This window comes from Sander vitreus, chromosome 16 (assembly GCF_031162955.1).
Source record: "Sander vitreus isolate 19-12246 chromosome 16, sanVit1, whole genome shotgun sequence".
NCBI classification, from domain to species: domain Eukaryota; kingdom Metazoa; phylum Chordata; class Actinopteri; order Perciformes; family Percidae; genus Sander; species Sander vitreus.
Genome location: NC_135870.1, coordinates 10,785,645 through 10,803,605, shown reverse-complemented (window position 1 = coordinate 10,803,605; position 17,961 = coordinate 10,785,645). Strand labels below are relative to the sequence as shown.

The window sequence follows — 17,961 nt, the reverse complement described above, 5'->3', positions numbered from 1 at the left end:
CCTCGTCCTGTACACCAAACCAAGAGAATTGTTAAAGTGCTCATATTATGCGTTTTGGCTTTTTCCCTTTCCTTTATTGTGTTATAACTTTTTCGTGCATGTAATAGGTTTAGAAAAGTGAAAAAGCCCAGAGTCCACCTTAAAGGGACTTACCATCTTCCAGAGAAAACACTGTTGACAAACTGCTCCTAACAGCTCTATTGTAGTCCAGCCTTTACTTCCGTGACAAACGTGCATCACTTTGTAACACATTATAATGCTCGCCTAGCTGCTAGTGTGGCACACCCTCATACTCTGCTTCTGACTAGCTAGCAGTGCTGACCTAGGTACTGCGCATGTGTGATTCCCAACAAAGATGGAACAGAAGTGAGATGCCTCACTCTGTAGCTAAAACAGAGAGCTCAACACACAGGGTGAAAAGAGGAGCTGCAGCAATGTGCAGTACAACAAAAATATGGCGTTTTTTTTTATTTTTTTTAAATGAAACCATGTAAACTTATTCTGATATAACCTTTTAATACAATTATGAACCTGAAAATGAGCATAATATGAGCACTTTAACAAACTTAAAAAAAAAAAAATACTTGCTAACTTGTTTTAAAAAAGAGTGTTACCAATTGAAGTAATTATTTTAAGTTGTTTAACAATTCTTTTTTTTCAGTGTAGTTGTGTCATGGCTGGAGACTATTATGTCTTCATGTGAGGTAGTTACTGTATTATAGTTCTCCTTTTATCCGTTTCATATGTTTTCATGACATGCAGTGTGTAAGGTAACTGAGATGTGAGGTATGTGACATATGTTAGCCCACTTGAGGCTTTGTGGTTTTCATGTTATTTTAAAACTTGCATGTAGTGAAATTTGATATTCGGTCCAGGGACTGCACACAGAAATTAGCCAGCATTGACCAACTTGGATTATGATTTAAAATAACACTTATTAATGTGCATGCTCCTCTAGCAATGAAACATATCCGGCCTTCGAATAGAGAGAAGAGGGCAAGGTGAGAAGATGAATGTAGTATTTAAAACAGCATGTGGTAGCTCTATAACTGTATAACATGGTCTTGACAGGTGGACAAACACACTGATGGTGGTGGTAGTGGTGAATATCATTACATTAAAATACAACTGACTCACAAATATTGAAATTCAGCAGCATACAAGCTAAATTCTCAATGGAGGGGGCAACATCTGTGCTGCCAAAAGCCACCAAACATGAAGCCCCTTTTCTAAAACTGTGATATTAACATTGAATGCAGCAGCTGTTTACAATTTAACCTGACTAGACTAGCGTGCGGCAGTGTGTTCATTGGTGCAGGCGGACATTTCCCTTTGCTAGCTGCGGTCCTTCAGGACTGATAAATTAGCAGTTCATTTTTGTTTTTTTACTTATAATGAATAAATTAGGGCAGTGGTGGCCTAAAGGTTAAAGAAGTCAGCTTGTGACCGGGAGGTCGTCGGTTCAATCCCTAGACCGGCCCTTAACCCCAACGGCTCCAGTGGAGCTGCTCAGTGACCAGCAGATCAGACTGTTGTACTGGGCAGCTTCCAGGTATGTGTAACTGTGTGAATGTGACAGGTCGTTGTTGCAAATGAGAATTAGTTCTCAAATCGACTTACCTGGATAAATAAAGGTTAAAAAAAAACAGCCCCACGATGAATAACAATTGGCTATGAAAACAATGCATATTGAATTTAAACACACACACCCAATTGCTTATTATAATATATACATATTATAATTAGCTGATTAACCTGTCAAGAAGTCCCTGTTCCACAGTAGTGGAGCTACTAAATGCTGTTTTTTATGCAAAGTGCTGCTTTATTATTATTTAATGTATTATTTTTTTCTGAGTGGAATGCAATAACATGTTGATACAGTTAGAGCACAGTCTTGGATATACAGGCAGAGGCATGGAGGAAGAAAAACCACAGCTTGTGGTTTCCGTAGCACCACATCTCTTAACCATCGCAAAACCACAGCGTGACCAAAGTGTGACCACATTACAGTACTCCTTGGAAAGAAACAGATGAGTGAATGAGCATCAGCCAAAAGAAACAAGAGTGGGATTTAAGAAACCAAAATGTCAGAAAGAAATTGTTGATACATGGATTAGTGAAGATCACAAGCCACCGAAACATCCTGTAAGTCATTTAATTTAGTATTTACTACCATTTAGCATACTATATAAAAACTGATATTTAAGGTCAGAACATTTAGAGAATAGTAAAAATATGTGAACACCAGCACTCATTCATATATTAACACAGATGCCAGTTTCTTATGTCTGTTTCTATGTTAACATGCACATACTGTACTTGTGCTAGGGCTGAACAATTAATTACATTTGCAATAATATCGCGATATGTTAAAACGCAATTTCCTAATTGCAAAGGCTGCGATTTGGTCACGTGACTCGCAAGAGCAAATCAGTTTGCACTCCGCAGAGAAAGCATCAACTTTGGCACGCTAACGCTACGCCGTACCTTGAGCAGATTTCTGTCATTCAAACAACTCAGAGTTGTAGTTTAAAACTTTTACAGCCATTTTAATAGTGACAGTGACAGTGTTTAAAAAGTACAATCAATTAAATAATCTAAATACTAGTAAGTGTGGTAAAGCCACATATTTTTTTTTTATATTTCTGCAATCTGCACTTTAGTTTGTGTGATTTTTTTTCTGACTTTCATATGAATGTTTACACCAGGCTTGGTCAGTGCTCAATATACTACTGTGACTGAAGTAGTTGAATAAAAGTTGTCATTCATATAAATTCATGCATCACCTAATTTCATCATCACATACAGGCCTGGCCTCCAGGAAAGAACAGTTTGTTTAATCTATCTAATCTTGTGTTACTATACTATACAATGATTTATTGCTTGTCTTTGTTGAATAATACAGAAGACAAAGAGCTTAAAAAATAATTGCATATTAAATCTCAATCGCAATATTGGTGAAATAAATCACAATTGGATTATTTTTCAAAATCGTTCAGCCCTAACTTGTGCCATATGAAATAATTCTGTTTTAAAATATAGGTGAAAAGAGGCCAGACCGATGCCCTGTAGTTATTTATTTGATATATGGTAATTTCTTTAGACATGTTAGTCCTTATTTCCACTAGATATTCAGCTGGTAGCTTACATCTACCCCACACCATGTACAGTACATGCCTTTAAGATGTGGAGGCTTTGACAGAGGGAGAACATCCATCTCCATTTACAGCCTGTCCTCCACATAATGGATAACTACTGTACAGCACTGAAGAATGTGTACTCTGGGGTCTCTACTCTACTCTTGGGTCAAAATCATCCAGACAGCAGTTGTCAAACTACTCTGATAAAAGAACTCCAGGCTTTAGGAGAGATTATAAAGCAAGAACACTCAAAGTCATGGTCTTTCCAGTAAAGGCATGTTTTGTATTAGGGTATTTTTTTCAAATGAAAACAGATGGCAAAATGCAAACAGGCCAAAACAAATTACTCTCTGTTCAGTAATACTGAAAATGTTTGAATGATAAGTCTGAAATGACATGTTTCCAATTATTCAAAAAAAGAAACATGACAGAAAGAAGAAAGAAAGAAGGCAAAGAAAAGTCTTATTTATAGTAATTTAAGGATGTGGGACCATATTTGTTGTTAGACATTTCGGAAAAAAGAATTATGAAATAGTGAATCCATTAGCAAAATTATGAACACCTACTGTTATGTATATTTCTAACACAATACTTCATGAAGTGCAGTGCACCAAAGAGAGGAGAGAGACAGGATGTTTGCTGCTGCTTGTGCTCTACATCCGTCACTAAGGAATGCTCCTTAACACTAACATGTCCTCCCATGCTCTCACTATGATAACTTACACTTCATTGCATCTTCCTCATTGCTTTTAAGAAACAGGATAGGGATTCATCCTTTACCTAATAGGGCATATTGCCACTTCAATAGAATTGTTGATAAGACCGCAACTTAACAGCTCTTTTATATCTCATTCAAAATAAAATAATAAAGATATGCTATTAAAATGTTCTGTAAAATATCCCCCTCTACGGGAGCAAAGATGAATGACAAATGTAAATCAGACTTGAAAAACCTGCCTCCACCTCCCACTCACAGTTCAACAGTGACTGTGAGATCTTCCAGCAGCACACTAATATATTAATGACAGGACCTGCAGAAATGACTTACAACCATTTGGCTTGACTTCTATAACAATATTCACAATATGGTGCAAAGTGCCACACCATTAAAGTGACACACATTAAGGGGTGGCTCTAAGGCTTATGAATTATTAACATCAACATCAATAATATTGCTATGGGACAGCAAAACAGACTAAAGGGACCAATAATTGATGTGTTAGGCTTTTGTGAAAAACAAATGATAATCATAAATAAAGTTGATGTACAAAAACAAAGCGTTCCCCTTCTCTTCTGTTAAGACATTTCAAAGTTTTTCTTCTTTCTCTGATGTTCTTAAGCCTTGTGTATTTTTTAGTTTACACTGTAAACTACTTTGGGGTGCTTTACAACATCTTTTACAACAGGAACAAACGTTTTTCTCTTTGACGCATGACAGATGAGCATCTAATGTCGATGTCAGTACAAAATATGAACTGCACCAAGTTTGTCTTGTTAACTCGGTTTGAAAAAGGGAGGAAAATAATTTGTGCATTTCAAATGAGATCTATAGGCCCAGAAGTGCACATGCAGGTGCAACTAATATCACCTGTGCATGATATCCATTAAAGTGGGACATGCATATGAGCACACAGGCACATAATTAAAGGTGTAAATGAGCAAAAATGTACACAATAACCTGGATGTTACTATTTCACCAGCAGGCAACAACTGGCACAAGTAAATTTTTTTGTGTGTACCTTATTAGTGGCTTTAAAGAAGATGTGTTTTAAAAAGCACAACAACACTGAACTTGGTGGTTAGATGGGGCCTTAGGTGCTCCAACTATAGGGCTTCCATATGGCATGTTGCACTGAGCTGAATTCATAGGCCACGGGATCCAACCCATTTGTCTATACTGACTTACAGAGAAAATATTATGCTGGAAAAAGGACACAGTCCCCCCCCCCCAAGAAATATGTCAGCATCAGTTGTTATAAAAGCTGTCCCCAAACCAACATGTGTTATGTTGTTATCAGATGTATTTTTTGTAATGATGATTTTGAAAGGTACAGACGAATGCTGTTGTCCTGCCATTAAAGGCGCCAGATCAGAAATTCTTATGTTTTGTTCTGGAGTGCAATTACAAACGTATTTTGTTGTTTCATTTTGGGGACTTGTTTGACTAGTTGATTGACATTTACCCAACTGACACTAAGCACACTTTTGTTTGGCTCATGATTCATCAAACTGATACATCTAGGAGATTAGTCCATCACGGACACATAGCACTGTGGGAAGACTTTGCACCTGGTCGACACTAAGGGTAAAGTTGCTGGCATGTCAACCAAAGAAAAAAACAAGAAAAAAAAAAGTTATTCATAGTATTTCATTGAATTTTTCATTGTATTTTAAATCAGACAGACTAGAATCATTAGCTTAATCCAACAGCTGACCTGCTCCATGCCTTTAGATTCTTTTAACATTCTACTGTGTGGGAGCTATCATTAAAGAGCAAAACCAAATGTTTATGTCACCTCCTTGAATCCACAGTACAGACTGTGTAATACAGCTGCCTACTTCAGTTAACAGGCTACATATCCTCTTTCTGACTATTGATAGAAAACAGATGTTGTCTTTTCTTTGACAGGACATTATGCATCATTTCAGGGATTTGGTTTAAAATGAATTATGGGATATATTAGACCACAGTTTTATGCTTGTGTCGATAATTTAGCACATGCATTAAGCAGTTATTTGTGTAGTGTAATGGTGTACGTTATACTAGCAACTTTCACTCCTTTTTCTCTGATTACTCAGTCGAGTATCAAAATAGTGGGGAATAGTGCCAGGTACTGTACATAATTTGAGGCATTTTTAATTGGCATGATTTTCAGTGGTGTTATCTCATTCTGCATCTACTGAGGTTAATTCCGGTAAACTCTGTTTCACTCAAAGGGCTGTTGAGAAACAGCTTGGACTAATTCCATGTTCCTTCCCCAGTCATCTTATTTACTTTATCATTATGCATTTTTGTCTTTTCAAATGTTTATCTGCAATAGCTTATAATGTTGTCGTGCCTAAAAATTATTTGCAGTTTGAACCAAATCTAAAAAACCATTTGTTAGTAATCCCAGATATGGTTTGAATAAGTGAAAAATGTGTCTGCTTTGACACTTAGCCTCTGGGTTTTTGGAAACCACTAGAACCCTATTTACAAAAAAACAACAGACAAGACTTGACAAGTATACGTATCAAGTCTACTAACTGGTTCTCTGACGCACATCTAGTAGCATACATAAGGTGGTTGATAACTGGGTTTGTAAGTAATAAAAAAATACATCTAAAGAGAATGTCTGACACAGAGTAATCATTTTAAATGACCTAATATTTTCCATCTCCCTCCCCTGGAATAATCACTGTGCTTAATGACTAATTATACGGTATCAGTGAGCAGCCATCCAAAAATGTTGGAAAATTTAAGTTGTACATCTATTTGAAAAGGAGTCCGACCTATTGAATAACTATGTTACAATAGTGGATGTGTGCCCATGGCTCAGTGGGCATTCATTTAGTAACATTATAACATGGGGGCTTTCCTGACTAACATGTTTTTCCACTCTCTTGAAAGATGCTATTCGTATGTTGTCCATACATCTTATTCTACTTTTCAGTGAAGAACATTTATAGTTGTATCAGAAATGTATTAGCCCAAAAGGACAAAACATAACTAACTGGTGCCTGCTGAACTCCTTAAACTGTGCCACAATTATATCCTTCATGGAGCTATGATCACTGGAGGGATGACAATATGGCAACAGAGAACTCCCAAGTATATTTCCCGTGTTGAAAGCTATTTGAATTGGGAATAGGAACAGAAGTCCAGCTGAGAGGATTATTCCAAGGTGCAGAATACATTTAAATTTGATGTGAAAACCAGATTTGAAAACTAAGGAAACAAGAGATACTTAAAGCGTTGTAGCCAAGTTGAATAATCAGACTGAAGTGATCATTTCTCTGAAAATAAGCAGTACGAGTAGAGTTTGAGTCACTATCTGGGAATCAGTTACTCATTTTGCAGTCAATGGAAAATCAATGTAATTTCTTTTGACAAACCTCTGGGCCCCTGGATTCACAATACAAGTATATAAACACTAGTACAATGCGGAACAGGAGTAAGTAAAAATGAGAGCTACCAAATACCTCTTAATACATTCCAATGCATTTCATTGGAATGCAGTGATGGTACATTTACAGGACACAAACAATGCTGTTTAGATCAGCCAAGTGCATGAGAAGTCTATCATGTTTTACAGGGAGAGAAAGGGGCGGTTCCCTTACTGCGTAAACTAGTTTCCCCTGAATTCCAGAGCAAAGGAGGATGGGAGCAGAGCAACAAAACGCTTACTACCACCAGAATTATTTGAAAAAATAACAAAGCAACAATTACAAATGCCACACATCAATTATGTATAACTGTTGCAGATGTAGAGTGGAAAGACTCACTCTCAATGTGTTCTGCTTCTTTTCCAAATAAGCATTTCCTTTACAGTGTAGGTAAAACACAATAAATCAAGCCAATGTAATCACTGTTTCTTGTACCCCTTTGTCACCTAAGAGAAGTTATAAACAAATTATTATTATTATTAATGTGCCTCGATCGTATGATGGTTAACAGATTGGATCTGGCTCTCATCTTAGATTTTCAGATGTCATATGAAACTTAATCTCACCAGCTGAAAAAACTGCTCTAATTTACTGCATTTGATTTAGCAGCATTAAAACAATAAATATTAAGTACATAACCTGTTCATAAATATCTGTTCTGTCACTCTCTACTGTCAAATAAAGTGATTCAACTGGAAGCAGTCAATGTAAGCTCAACAATTTACTGTTGGCTAACAGCCACTGTCAGATATGTCTTCACCAGGGGGTCTGTCTCACAACGCAGGATTATGAAGTTAGCTGGATAACTGCTGAGTAAAACCTGGAAGCCCCTCAAATCTGCAATGTGAATGAAAATTAAAAACCTCTTCTGGGTTAAACACATTTGACTAGCTAAGTCAGAAATTGTGCTTTGACAAAAGGAAGTGATGGGTTGATTTTCAGCAGCGGTAACTGGGGTTGAAAAACTATTTACTATGAGGATAAAGAGAATGGTTAGCGTGACTGACCAGTGATTATGGAGAAAATATTTATTCATAATTCAAATTGAAAGTCCAAAGAGAAATTGAAAGTCCAAAGAGAAAACGAAGCGAGATCAAATTAAAAATATTATCATTTTTTTAAATTTTCCATTTGGCTTTTCCATTTGGATTTAATATTTGGCTTTTCAATTTAACATTGGCTTTTCCATTTGGGTTTAATATTTGGCTTTTCAATTTCAATTTAACATTGGCTTTTCCATTTGAATTTAACATTGGCTTTTCTATTTGGATTTAATATTTGGCTTTTCAATTTCAATTTAACATTGGCTTTTAATATTTGGCTTTTCAATTTAACATTGGATTTTCATTTGGATTTAATATTTGGCTTTCAATTTCCATTTAACATTGGCTTTTCATTTGGACTTGACACATGTCAATGTAAATGAAGAGGCGTGGCCCAAAGGCTGGTGGGAGGGTCTGAAACGAAAGGGGTGCAGAGGCACCTTATGAACAGCAGGGGGAGCTGACTGCTGGGGAGCACACTGTTGAGCATCTGTCTGCAGCTTCGCCACCAAGCTGGCTTGGCCTCTTATTTCACATGATAGAAACTGATGATGTAGGCTAAACACAAAACGACATTTCATGCAACACAGGATTTTATATATTTTTTAAATAATTACTAATTCGCTGTCTGACATTATTTATATTTTTGTATATCAAATAATGAGGCAAATAACAAAAAGGGGTTTTTGATAGGTTTGAATATAGCCTACTAAAAATTAACTGTTATAGCTGCTATAGAGATCAAAGTGAAAGTCAGTCAAGTGACGTGACTCGCTGAGAAGCGAGCAGGCTGAGGCTAGTTGACTGGAATGTTAGTTGTAGAGAAGAATATGTCGCAGAAAAGGATACAAGATTTTTTCTTCCGGCATAGCAGCTGAAGAGCCCGAGTCTGAAATAACGTTAACAAGCAACTTAGCTAACGTTAGCAGCACCCTCATAGCATCTAACGATAATTTTACAGAAGGATTCGAAAAGCCCTGTCAGCCAAGCAACTTCAGTTATCCTGGAAGGAGGTTCGGGACAGAAACTTTTCAACGGTCTTTTCAGCTGAGATAAGAATGAATGAGAAGCCGTTTCTTGTGTCATTTGTTGTGCTAGAATGCCATCTACTGGGCACAATTGGTAATTATCCTGAAATACATTCAGCTTACTTCCTGTTCACGTGTGGAAAAGAACTACGGTTTACACGCTGTTTCAGTGTCTCCTGAAACTTTGGTTATTCTGCAAAAAGAATAAGTTGCTTTAAAGATAATTCCGTTCCCTGTGAGGGCAATGCCTGTAAGTAAGATTGTTTTCATTGCATATGTTTTGTGTAACAGAAACCTCTATGACGTGGTGGTTAGGACACATTTGCTGTGGAGAAGGCACAAGTTAGGAAATTGTTGGCGAGGTCATTGCAGCCTGATTATTAGCATACATTTTCATGGTTTTGACGATCAGAAAAGTATACCATAGCTATATACTGAAACAGGCTAATGATGTCAAGTGCGCTTCTGTGATGTGGGTGCACGCAGAGTTGGAGTGGCGAGTGCTGTCACATAATTGTGGAACAATGGAATTTGTGGCTGCCCAGGACTTTTCTAAAACCTCTCACCCATACACTGCGCTAAAATTACGTATTTAGCTGTCAAAATCCGAAACATTTCCTGGCGGGAGAAATCGTCAGACATCCATTATTTTGTTATTCACACCCCTGGTCAAAAATAGGTTCCCGCGCGCCTGGTCAATACTGATTACAAACAGTTCTCTGGGACGTAAATTCAAAAAAGGCAACAGCAGTGACTGCTCAACACTAAAGATGTTGCCAAATTGGAACAAAAAGTACACACCTTATCATTGTCATCAAATCTTACTTTGGCTTTTAGTAAAGAATTTATGTTGCAATCAGAGGCATTCATGATTTAAGTGCAACTTCTGGAACAAAAACCCTGCACAACCTCTTAGATCTTATTGTGAGCCAAGAATATTTAATCCTACGGCCTGTAAGACTAAAAATATAAGCATACATTTTCAAGCCTGAGGATGCTGAATGACAATCTCCACATAAAACAACCCAGAAAGACGGTGAGAAAAGAATGTGCCTGCACTGACAGTGAGACGGATATGGTTGGAGTCAGCTGAGGGCCTGGTACCTCTCTTGTCTGTGACATATGCTCTCTGGGTCTCTGGGGTCTCCTCTGATGCCGTTTCACAATATGATAAATGCAATGATGAGTGTTAAACTGTGCACACAGTGGAATGCCATGGTCAAAGGGGGCCTGTTTCAAAATTACTTTATGTGGTACTCTCCTCTCCCACTAGACCTACAGAAGACTTGAACTTCAATGCCTCTAAAATCTTTGACATTTTGGAAAATAACATTTGCTTTCTTCCCGAGCGTTAGATGAGAAGATCGATGCCACTCTCATCTTTGTCTGTTAAATATAAAGCTAGAAACAGCAGCTGATTAGCTTAGCATAAAGACTAGAAACCGGGGGAAACAGCTAGGGTTGCTCAGTCCAAGTGTGACAAAATCCAGCTACCAGCACCAGAAATTAACATGTTTGTTTAATCCTTACAAAAACAAAAATGTAAAAACAAAAATACGCAGTAATGGTGGGTTGTGTGCAAGACTATGGCTCGGTTTAAAAATCGCATACTATTCATACCAATTATGACGTAAAATTTACGTAAAATTAAGTGTGTGGTGTGTTCCAACTGCATAGTATGTGGATTTTGTGTACACGAGAAATGCCAGGATGTATACTAGATTTGCAAGAATTTGAGTCCGCTGGTAATAGCATACTTAATTGTTAATTTAGTATGCAGTGTGCAGTACAGAGTATATATTCATTTACTATGTAGTATGCAGTAGTTAGCATGCAATTTCAAACAGCTTCTACTTCATTGCTGAGAGCAGTAACTTCCTGGAGTCTCTGCTGGTTGCATGGAAACTGCTCTTACCATACAAATGTAAGAGTGGCATCAATGTTTCTCTCACATTTGTATGGTAACTTACTCCTCGCAAGAAAGCAAATATGCATACTGTATATCCCAAAATGCCGAACTATTCCTTTAAAAAGCAAGACATAAGTGTCAAATTCACCAAATTACCAAATAAGAATAACATTTTCAAAAACAAAATCCAGGGTGATAATCGTATTAATGAAGCTGTTCAGTTAGAATTTAAACATCCATACTAAAAGCTAACCATGATCATGACCACTATAATCACCCCATGAAGGAACTGCTCATGTACATTGTAAGCTTTAGTTGTATGCCAAATAACACCCATCTAACATCTGCAGTTCTACAGATTGTTATCCAAAAACAAAAGTAGAAAAAAGAAAAGAAAAAAGGATGTCCCATGGCCTATTGGGGGCAGTGTTATAATATCAAACTGTTATAGCACACCTGCGTGTAAAAGCAACAACTTTTACACAAATAGATTTTTTTATTACAGTAATAAATGTTCCAAGATGTGCTGACACAATGATACTCTGCAGAGAGCCTAATGAATGCCATAAGCCGATATTTTCTTTTGGCAACTGAGTCTTGCCAACTTAAATCACGCTTGGTTCACTTTGAACTACATCTCAGTCATGCCAAGGCACAATTGCACTGGTATATGACTGCAATTTGAAAAAGAATGCAGTATGCAAAATCCACATTCATCTTATCAAATTCAGATCATTAATCTGAATTGTTGGCACTATAATAAAACTCTACTAACCATTACAGGGCTGATGGGCAGTCATCAGCTCACATCGTACAGGACACTTGGCTCTAATCTTGGCTCTTAGCTGACACTCTTTTTCTTCTTTAAATAAACATTGTGGGAAACAACTGTGGCCACAGCCAATAACCATAAACCAACATAATTATGTTAAGAATGTGTTTGAGATTTGAAGATCAAACAGGATGTCACTGTGTGCTTGAACCACAGCCAGCAGTTTGTCAAGTGATGCAGAGATGGAACTTTACAAAGTCTACATTTGGAAGACTTCTCAGAGGAGATATTCAACATTCTGGCATTTCTTTAGTTCTCAATATGCTTTCCCAGAAAAAGGACATACACAAATAGATTTACTATGAATGATTGGCAAAATGTTTGAATGATTCTGTTTCCAAACAACAGTGCAACCATCTCATCAGCCTGATTCACAATGTGCCTGAAAAAAGAGCATTACATTCCCACAAAGTGGTGTTTGAGCATTTATCAGCTGCCCATTTTATAATAAATATATCTTAAAGAAACACCATAAGGAGTGTGGGGGTGTTGGGAGAGTAGCACGTGTCTCGAATCATAAAAGGATTCAACTTGCAGCTTGTATCCATCACAAAGACAGCAGACGTTTGTCAAACTCTGTTGCTGTAAACTATATCTTTTCTATATAACAATTAATGAATTGGCCTTAAGGGAAAAACTGTGGATATTTGAATTGATTTTTAACTAAACTACCTCTTTAAAGTCAGTAGTGTTGAGTTGTTTCATTATGCCTGTGAGATGGCCCCTTGCAATGAAGACAGATTAGGTTCTAACAACTTAATCCGTAGCCTCTGACGGGGGTTTTGCTGCGAGGAGACGCTGTGTCCACTGTGTCTGTGAACTGTCATAATTAAAGCCAGTGTCAGAGCAAAATAGTACAATCTGGAGGCTTGTGGATATTTGGATTGCAATGATCCCTTTAAGTCACAAAGGATGATTAAGAGGAAAATCCACCATGTGTCCCCAGAAAACCCCTTCATTTCATTAGATACATTATTATATAAGATCTTTAAAAAGTTCATGGAGTTTTTTAAATATCTGTAATGATCAACTGCAGCCTTTTTAGGAAGCAGACATTTTTCATCTCGTAAAAACATCTGACTGACAGTAGTTTTATTAAAATTAGTAATTAAATCACATGCATGGTAAAAAAAGGAACACTGGAGGATTTTTATTTTGCTTATTCACTTTTTTGTTTTAAAGCTATAAGCAGCCTCTACAACATGATTGTGATTTTCACTTATCTTTCCGTGATTCATTACGCAGACCTGTGCCCAGTGTTATACAAAAATGAGTTTCCATCACTAACATTTCAACCAATCATCATTTAAACAACATTATTGCTCTGAATAATAAATGACAAGTTCAATTTGACATCATGTAGAGCTACATTTTGAAATCACTTTTTATGGACACAAAACACACTGGACTGAAACTTGATAATTTCGCACTATTATAATCCTTCTCAGTCGGACAATAACGCGATCTGAAAAGCATCCAACCACATGAATTACTCTTCTGTACCTGTAACACGTTGTAACTTCTCCAGTCGACTTCACGCAGGGGTACTTTGTTGTAGAAATGTTATTCTCAGAGCACTCTTCACTGTGAAAGAAAACATTTTAAAGTAAGCGTTTTCTGTCATCTCATGCAAGGATTCCTCGTGTCATTTTGGTGTTGAAGCCTACATGTCCTACAATTACCCGTCACTGGCATCCTCTTCTTGGTAAGACCAAAGCAGACCTCCTGAGAAGTACATGCAGGTGACGGCGAGCAGAAGAGGACTCCTATTGTGTTTCAGTATCATCTCAACGGTCCTGTCACCTGGGTGCTGACAGTAATCCACACGTGTAAAGATTAGCTCCTCACTGCTACAACTTCAGGGAGTAAAGTGGTGAAGGGACAGACAGGCAGACCCTCCCACTCACCGCCAGGCTTCTGAGGCATCTTAACGGTAACTTTCCTTCCTCCATACTTTTGACAGGTCAAGTCAAGAAACCGGAGGAACCGGAATATATAGCCTATTTAAACTCTTTTTATTTTTTTATTTTTATCATTAAACATTTTTTCTTATAGCCAAGACGTTTGCTGACACATAAACATACCTTTTGTTTAACCGTTTCTCTTCGGTGAAACTTTGAAAATGGATCGGAACTACTAACGTTTGCCCCATCATTCACTCCACACCGACACGTTGTAGTAGAGAACGCTCTATGTGCGTCATGACGTCTGCATCTTTGCTACCACCGCGTGGCTGTTACTGAAATAACTGCTCAATAATAAATAAATACATGAACAAATAAATAAATAAATACATAAACAAATGCACATCTGTTTTCCAAAGACAAGAATGTGATGCGTTCATCATCAATTAGATACAATTCTATTAATTTCTGTGTTTCAGTTCAATGGAAATCTGACACTTCAGTGGGTGTCATAAACCAACACGTTAAAAATGCATTATAGAAATATGAGCACGAATACATTTCAAGTAATAATTTATTGTACCTCTATTTGAAGTTGTAAGCATACATTATTCAAAAATTGATTAAACACGATTTCATAAAATATAAAAAAAAAAAAACGAGCATGTCACACATGAAATTCAGAATTCAAATTCAGTTCTTCTGAGGCTTTGATAGAAGCTTCACAAAGTTAAAAAAAAACAACCTTGATTATGTCATCAGGGTTAGTGATTTTTTTTATGAAAGACTACTAAGTTGCATTATGAGAAGTGAAGGTCAGGATAGCCGGCTTCTGTTGCATCAATTTTGACCAATTACAAAAAAAAGTCCAGCAAAGTTTATGGAAGTATGGAAGTGCAATACCAAATTGCTGGAGTACCCCATTAAGCATTTAGGTAAGATTTACTAAATCAAATCTGATGCATCTGAAATAATATTTCAAAAATAATTTTAAATGCATCCTTTAACTAATGATGTTTTTGGCATGTGATGTTTGAAGAGACAAGAAGATGCAGGTTTCATCTCAGCTAAACAAACAGCATAAACTCTTTACTAGTTAGCATGTCAACAATGATAATTCATTAGTCGAATAAGAAAGTGTAGTAGGCTATTTATTTTCATTTCTTCTGTCACAAACCAAACTCTGTGGATTTATAGTGCTGATACAAGCCAAGTCATGACAAATAAGGCTGATCAGCATTATGAAAGAGAAAAGCAGAGTTTGTAAATTAATTGAGCATCTAGAATAAAATCCACAGGATTGCAGGACAAACAGTATGTACAGTATATAGCCTGGGGCCCAGTGTCACAATATGGGCTTCTAAAACATTTGTAATCTTAAAATGTCTGTATCAAACAACACCTCTAAAGAACCTATACAATTCAAATATCTGATTATGTTGCTAGATTATGAATTATGAGCTGTTCATTGACATTTTGCTCTCTGCTACATGTTATAATAATTTAAAAGCCTCATTCGTATGAGTATTCAGCTCCTCTACTTAAGTAAAAGTAGTAATAATACAGTATACAATCACTCAATAAAAAGTAAAAGTATTACCAGCAAAATGTACCTAAAACTTTCAAAAGCAAAGTACTTGTTATGTAGACAGAACGGAACCTGTCAGTTACAGTGGGGAGAACAAGTATTTGATACACTGCCGATTTTGCAGGTTTTCCCACTTACAAAGCATGTAGAAGTCTGTCATTTTTATCATAGGTACTCTTCAACTGTGAGTGACGGAATCTAAAACAAAAATCCAGAAAATCACATTGTATGATTTTTAAGTAATTAATTTGCATTTTATTGCATGACATAAGTATTTGATACATCAGAAAAGCAGAACTTAATATTTGGTACAGAAACCTTTGTTTGCAATTACAGAGATCATACGTTTCCTGTAGTTCTTGACCAGGTTTGCACACACTGCAGCAGCATTTTGGCCCACTCCTCCATACAGACCTTCTCCAGATCCTTCAGGTTTCGGGGCTGTCGCTGGGCAATACGGACTTTCAGCTCCCTCCAAAGATTTTCTATTGGGTTCAGGTCTGGAGACTGGCTAGGCCACTCCAGGACCTTGACATGCTTCTTATGGAGCCACTCCTTAGTTGCCCTGGCTGTGTGTTTCGGGTCGTTGTCATGCTGGAAGACCCAGCCACGATCCATCTTCAATGCTCTTACTGAGGGAAGGAGGTTGTTGGCCAAGATCTCGCGATACATGGCCCCATCCATCCTCCCCTCAATACGGTGCAGTCGTCCTATCACCTTTGCAGATAAGCATCCCCAAAGAATGATATTTCCACCTCCATGCTTCACGGTTGGGATGGTGTTCTTGGGGTTGTACTCATCCTTCTTCTTCCTCCAAACACGGCGAGTGGAGTTTAGACCAAAAAGCTCTATTTTTGTCTCATCAGACCACAGGACCTTCTCCCATTCCTCCTCTGGATCATCCAGATGGTCATTGGCAAACTTCAGACAGGCCTGGACATGCGCTGGCTTGAGCAGGGGGACCTTGCGTGCGCTGCAGGATTTTAATCCATGATGGCGTAGTGTGTTACTAATGGTTTTCTTTGAGACTGTGGTCCCAGCTCTCTTCAGGTCATTGACCAGGTCCTGCCGTGTAGTTCTGGGCTGATCCCTCACCTTCCTCATGATCATTGATGCCCCACGTGGTGAGATCTTGCATGGAGCCCCAGACCGAGGGAGATTGACCATCATCTTGAACTTCTTCAATTTTCTAATAATTGCGCCAACAGTTTGCCTTCTTACCAAGCTGCTTGCCTATTGTCCTGTAGCCCATCCCAGCCTTGTGAAGGTCTAAATTTTTTATCCCTGATGTCCTTCCACAGCTCTCTGGTCTTGGCCATTGTGGAGAGGTTGGAGTCTGTTTGATTGAGTGTGTGGACAGGTGTCTTTTATACAGGTAACAAGTTCAAACAGGTGCAGTTAATACAGGTAATGAGTGGAGAACAGGAGAGCTTCTTAAAGAAAAACTAACAGGTCTGTGAAAGCCAGAATTCTTACTGGTTGGTAGGTGATCAAATACTTATGTCATGCATTAACATGAAGTTTACCCATGAAGTGTACCTATGATAAAAATTACAGACCTCTACATGCTTTGTAAGTAGGAAAACCTGCAAAATCGGCAGTGTATCAATACTTGTTCTCCCCACTGTATATAATAACTTCGCTGTTATTATTAGCACTGATGCATTAATATGTGAGCAGCATTAAAAGGTTAACATGGAACTATTGTCAGTTAGCTAGTTGTCAGAGAAAGGTAGTGGAGTAAAAAGTACACAATTTCCCTTTAAAACACGAGTAGAAGTATGAAGTAGCATAAAATTTAAATACTCAAGTAAAGTAAAAGTACTTCAACATTGCACTTAAGCATTTACTGAGTACTAAGTAGTTGCAGTACTTTCCACCACTGGATTCCAATGAGCACATAAAGCATGTCAACCAAGCCATTACATCAGCAGGAAGTTCTAACTTTCATGCTCTGTTAACCCAAACCTACCTCACTATCTTGCTAATTCTTTGGGTCAAGTGGTTAAAAGTTAAAGAGTTGATGAGAAACCTGAGGTGATGAGTGACCCTGACCTCTGTGTGACCTCTACCAGCAGGCCTGATCCGAGCACAAACACTGCTCACTGGCACCTGCAGAACCCAACAGTTCTTCAGTTTCTCAGGAATGCAGTGTGGCATTACAGGGAGTTGTGAGAGTTGACAGTGGAGCTTCTGAGGAGCCTGTAAATTATATCCCAGTGAAACAAGACGACTGTGGTGTCACAGTCACTTTGGTAGCTTTTCAATCTGTAAGGTCAGTCAGGTATGATTTCACTTTATTCAGAATGTTACATTAGTCAGAAATAATGTCTATTAAGGTGAAACATAATACTATATTTCCTATTACAAT

General features: G+C 37.6%; 1 protein-coding gene across 2 annotated transcripts in view; it reads right to left on the bottom strand.

Moving 5' to 3' along the window:
* Positions 1–14,250, bottom strand: part of ccbe1 (collagen and calcium binding EGF domains 1) — a 38,312-nt gene extending 24,062 nt beyond the window's left edge. The window contains exons 1-2 of one of the 2 annotated variants that reach the window (XM_078271073.1): positions 13,781–14,250; positions 13,602–13,682 (exon numbers count right to left, since the gene is read on the bottom strand). In XM_078271073.1, the coding sequence (XP_078127199.1) occupies positions 13,602–13,682; positions 13,781–13,884 (185 nt within the window). In that variant the 5' untranslated portion in view covers positions 13,885–14,250. The remainder of the gene's footprint in view (positions 1–13,601; positions 13,683–13,780) is intronic. The other variant, XM_078271072.1, reaches the window with a different exon arrangement.
* Between the last annotated feature and the right edge of the window lie 3,711 nt (positions 14,251–17,961).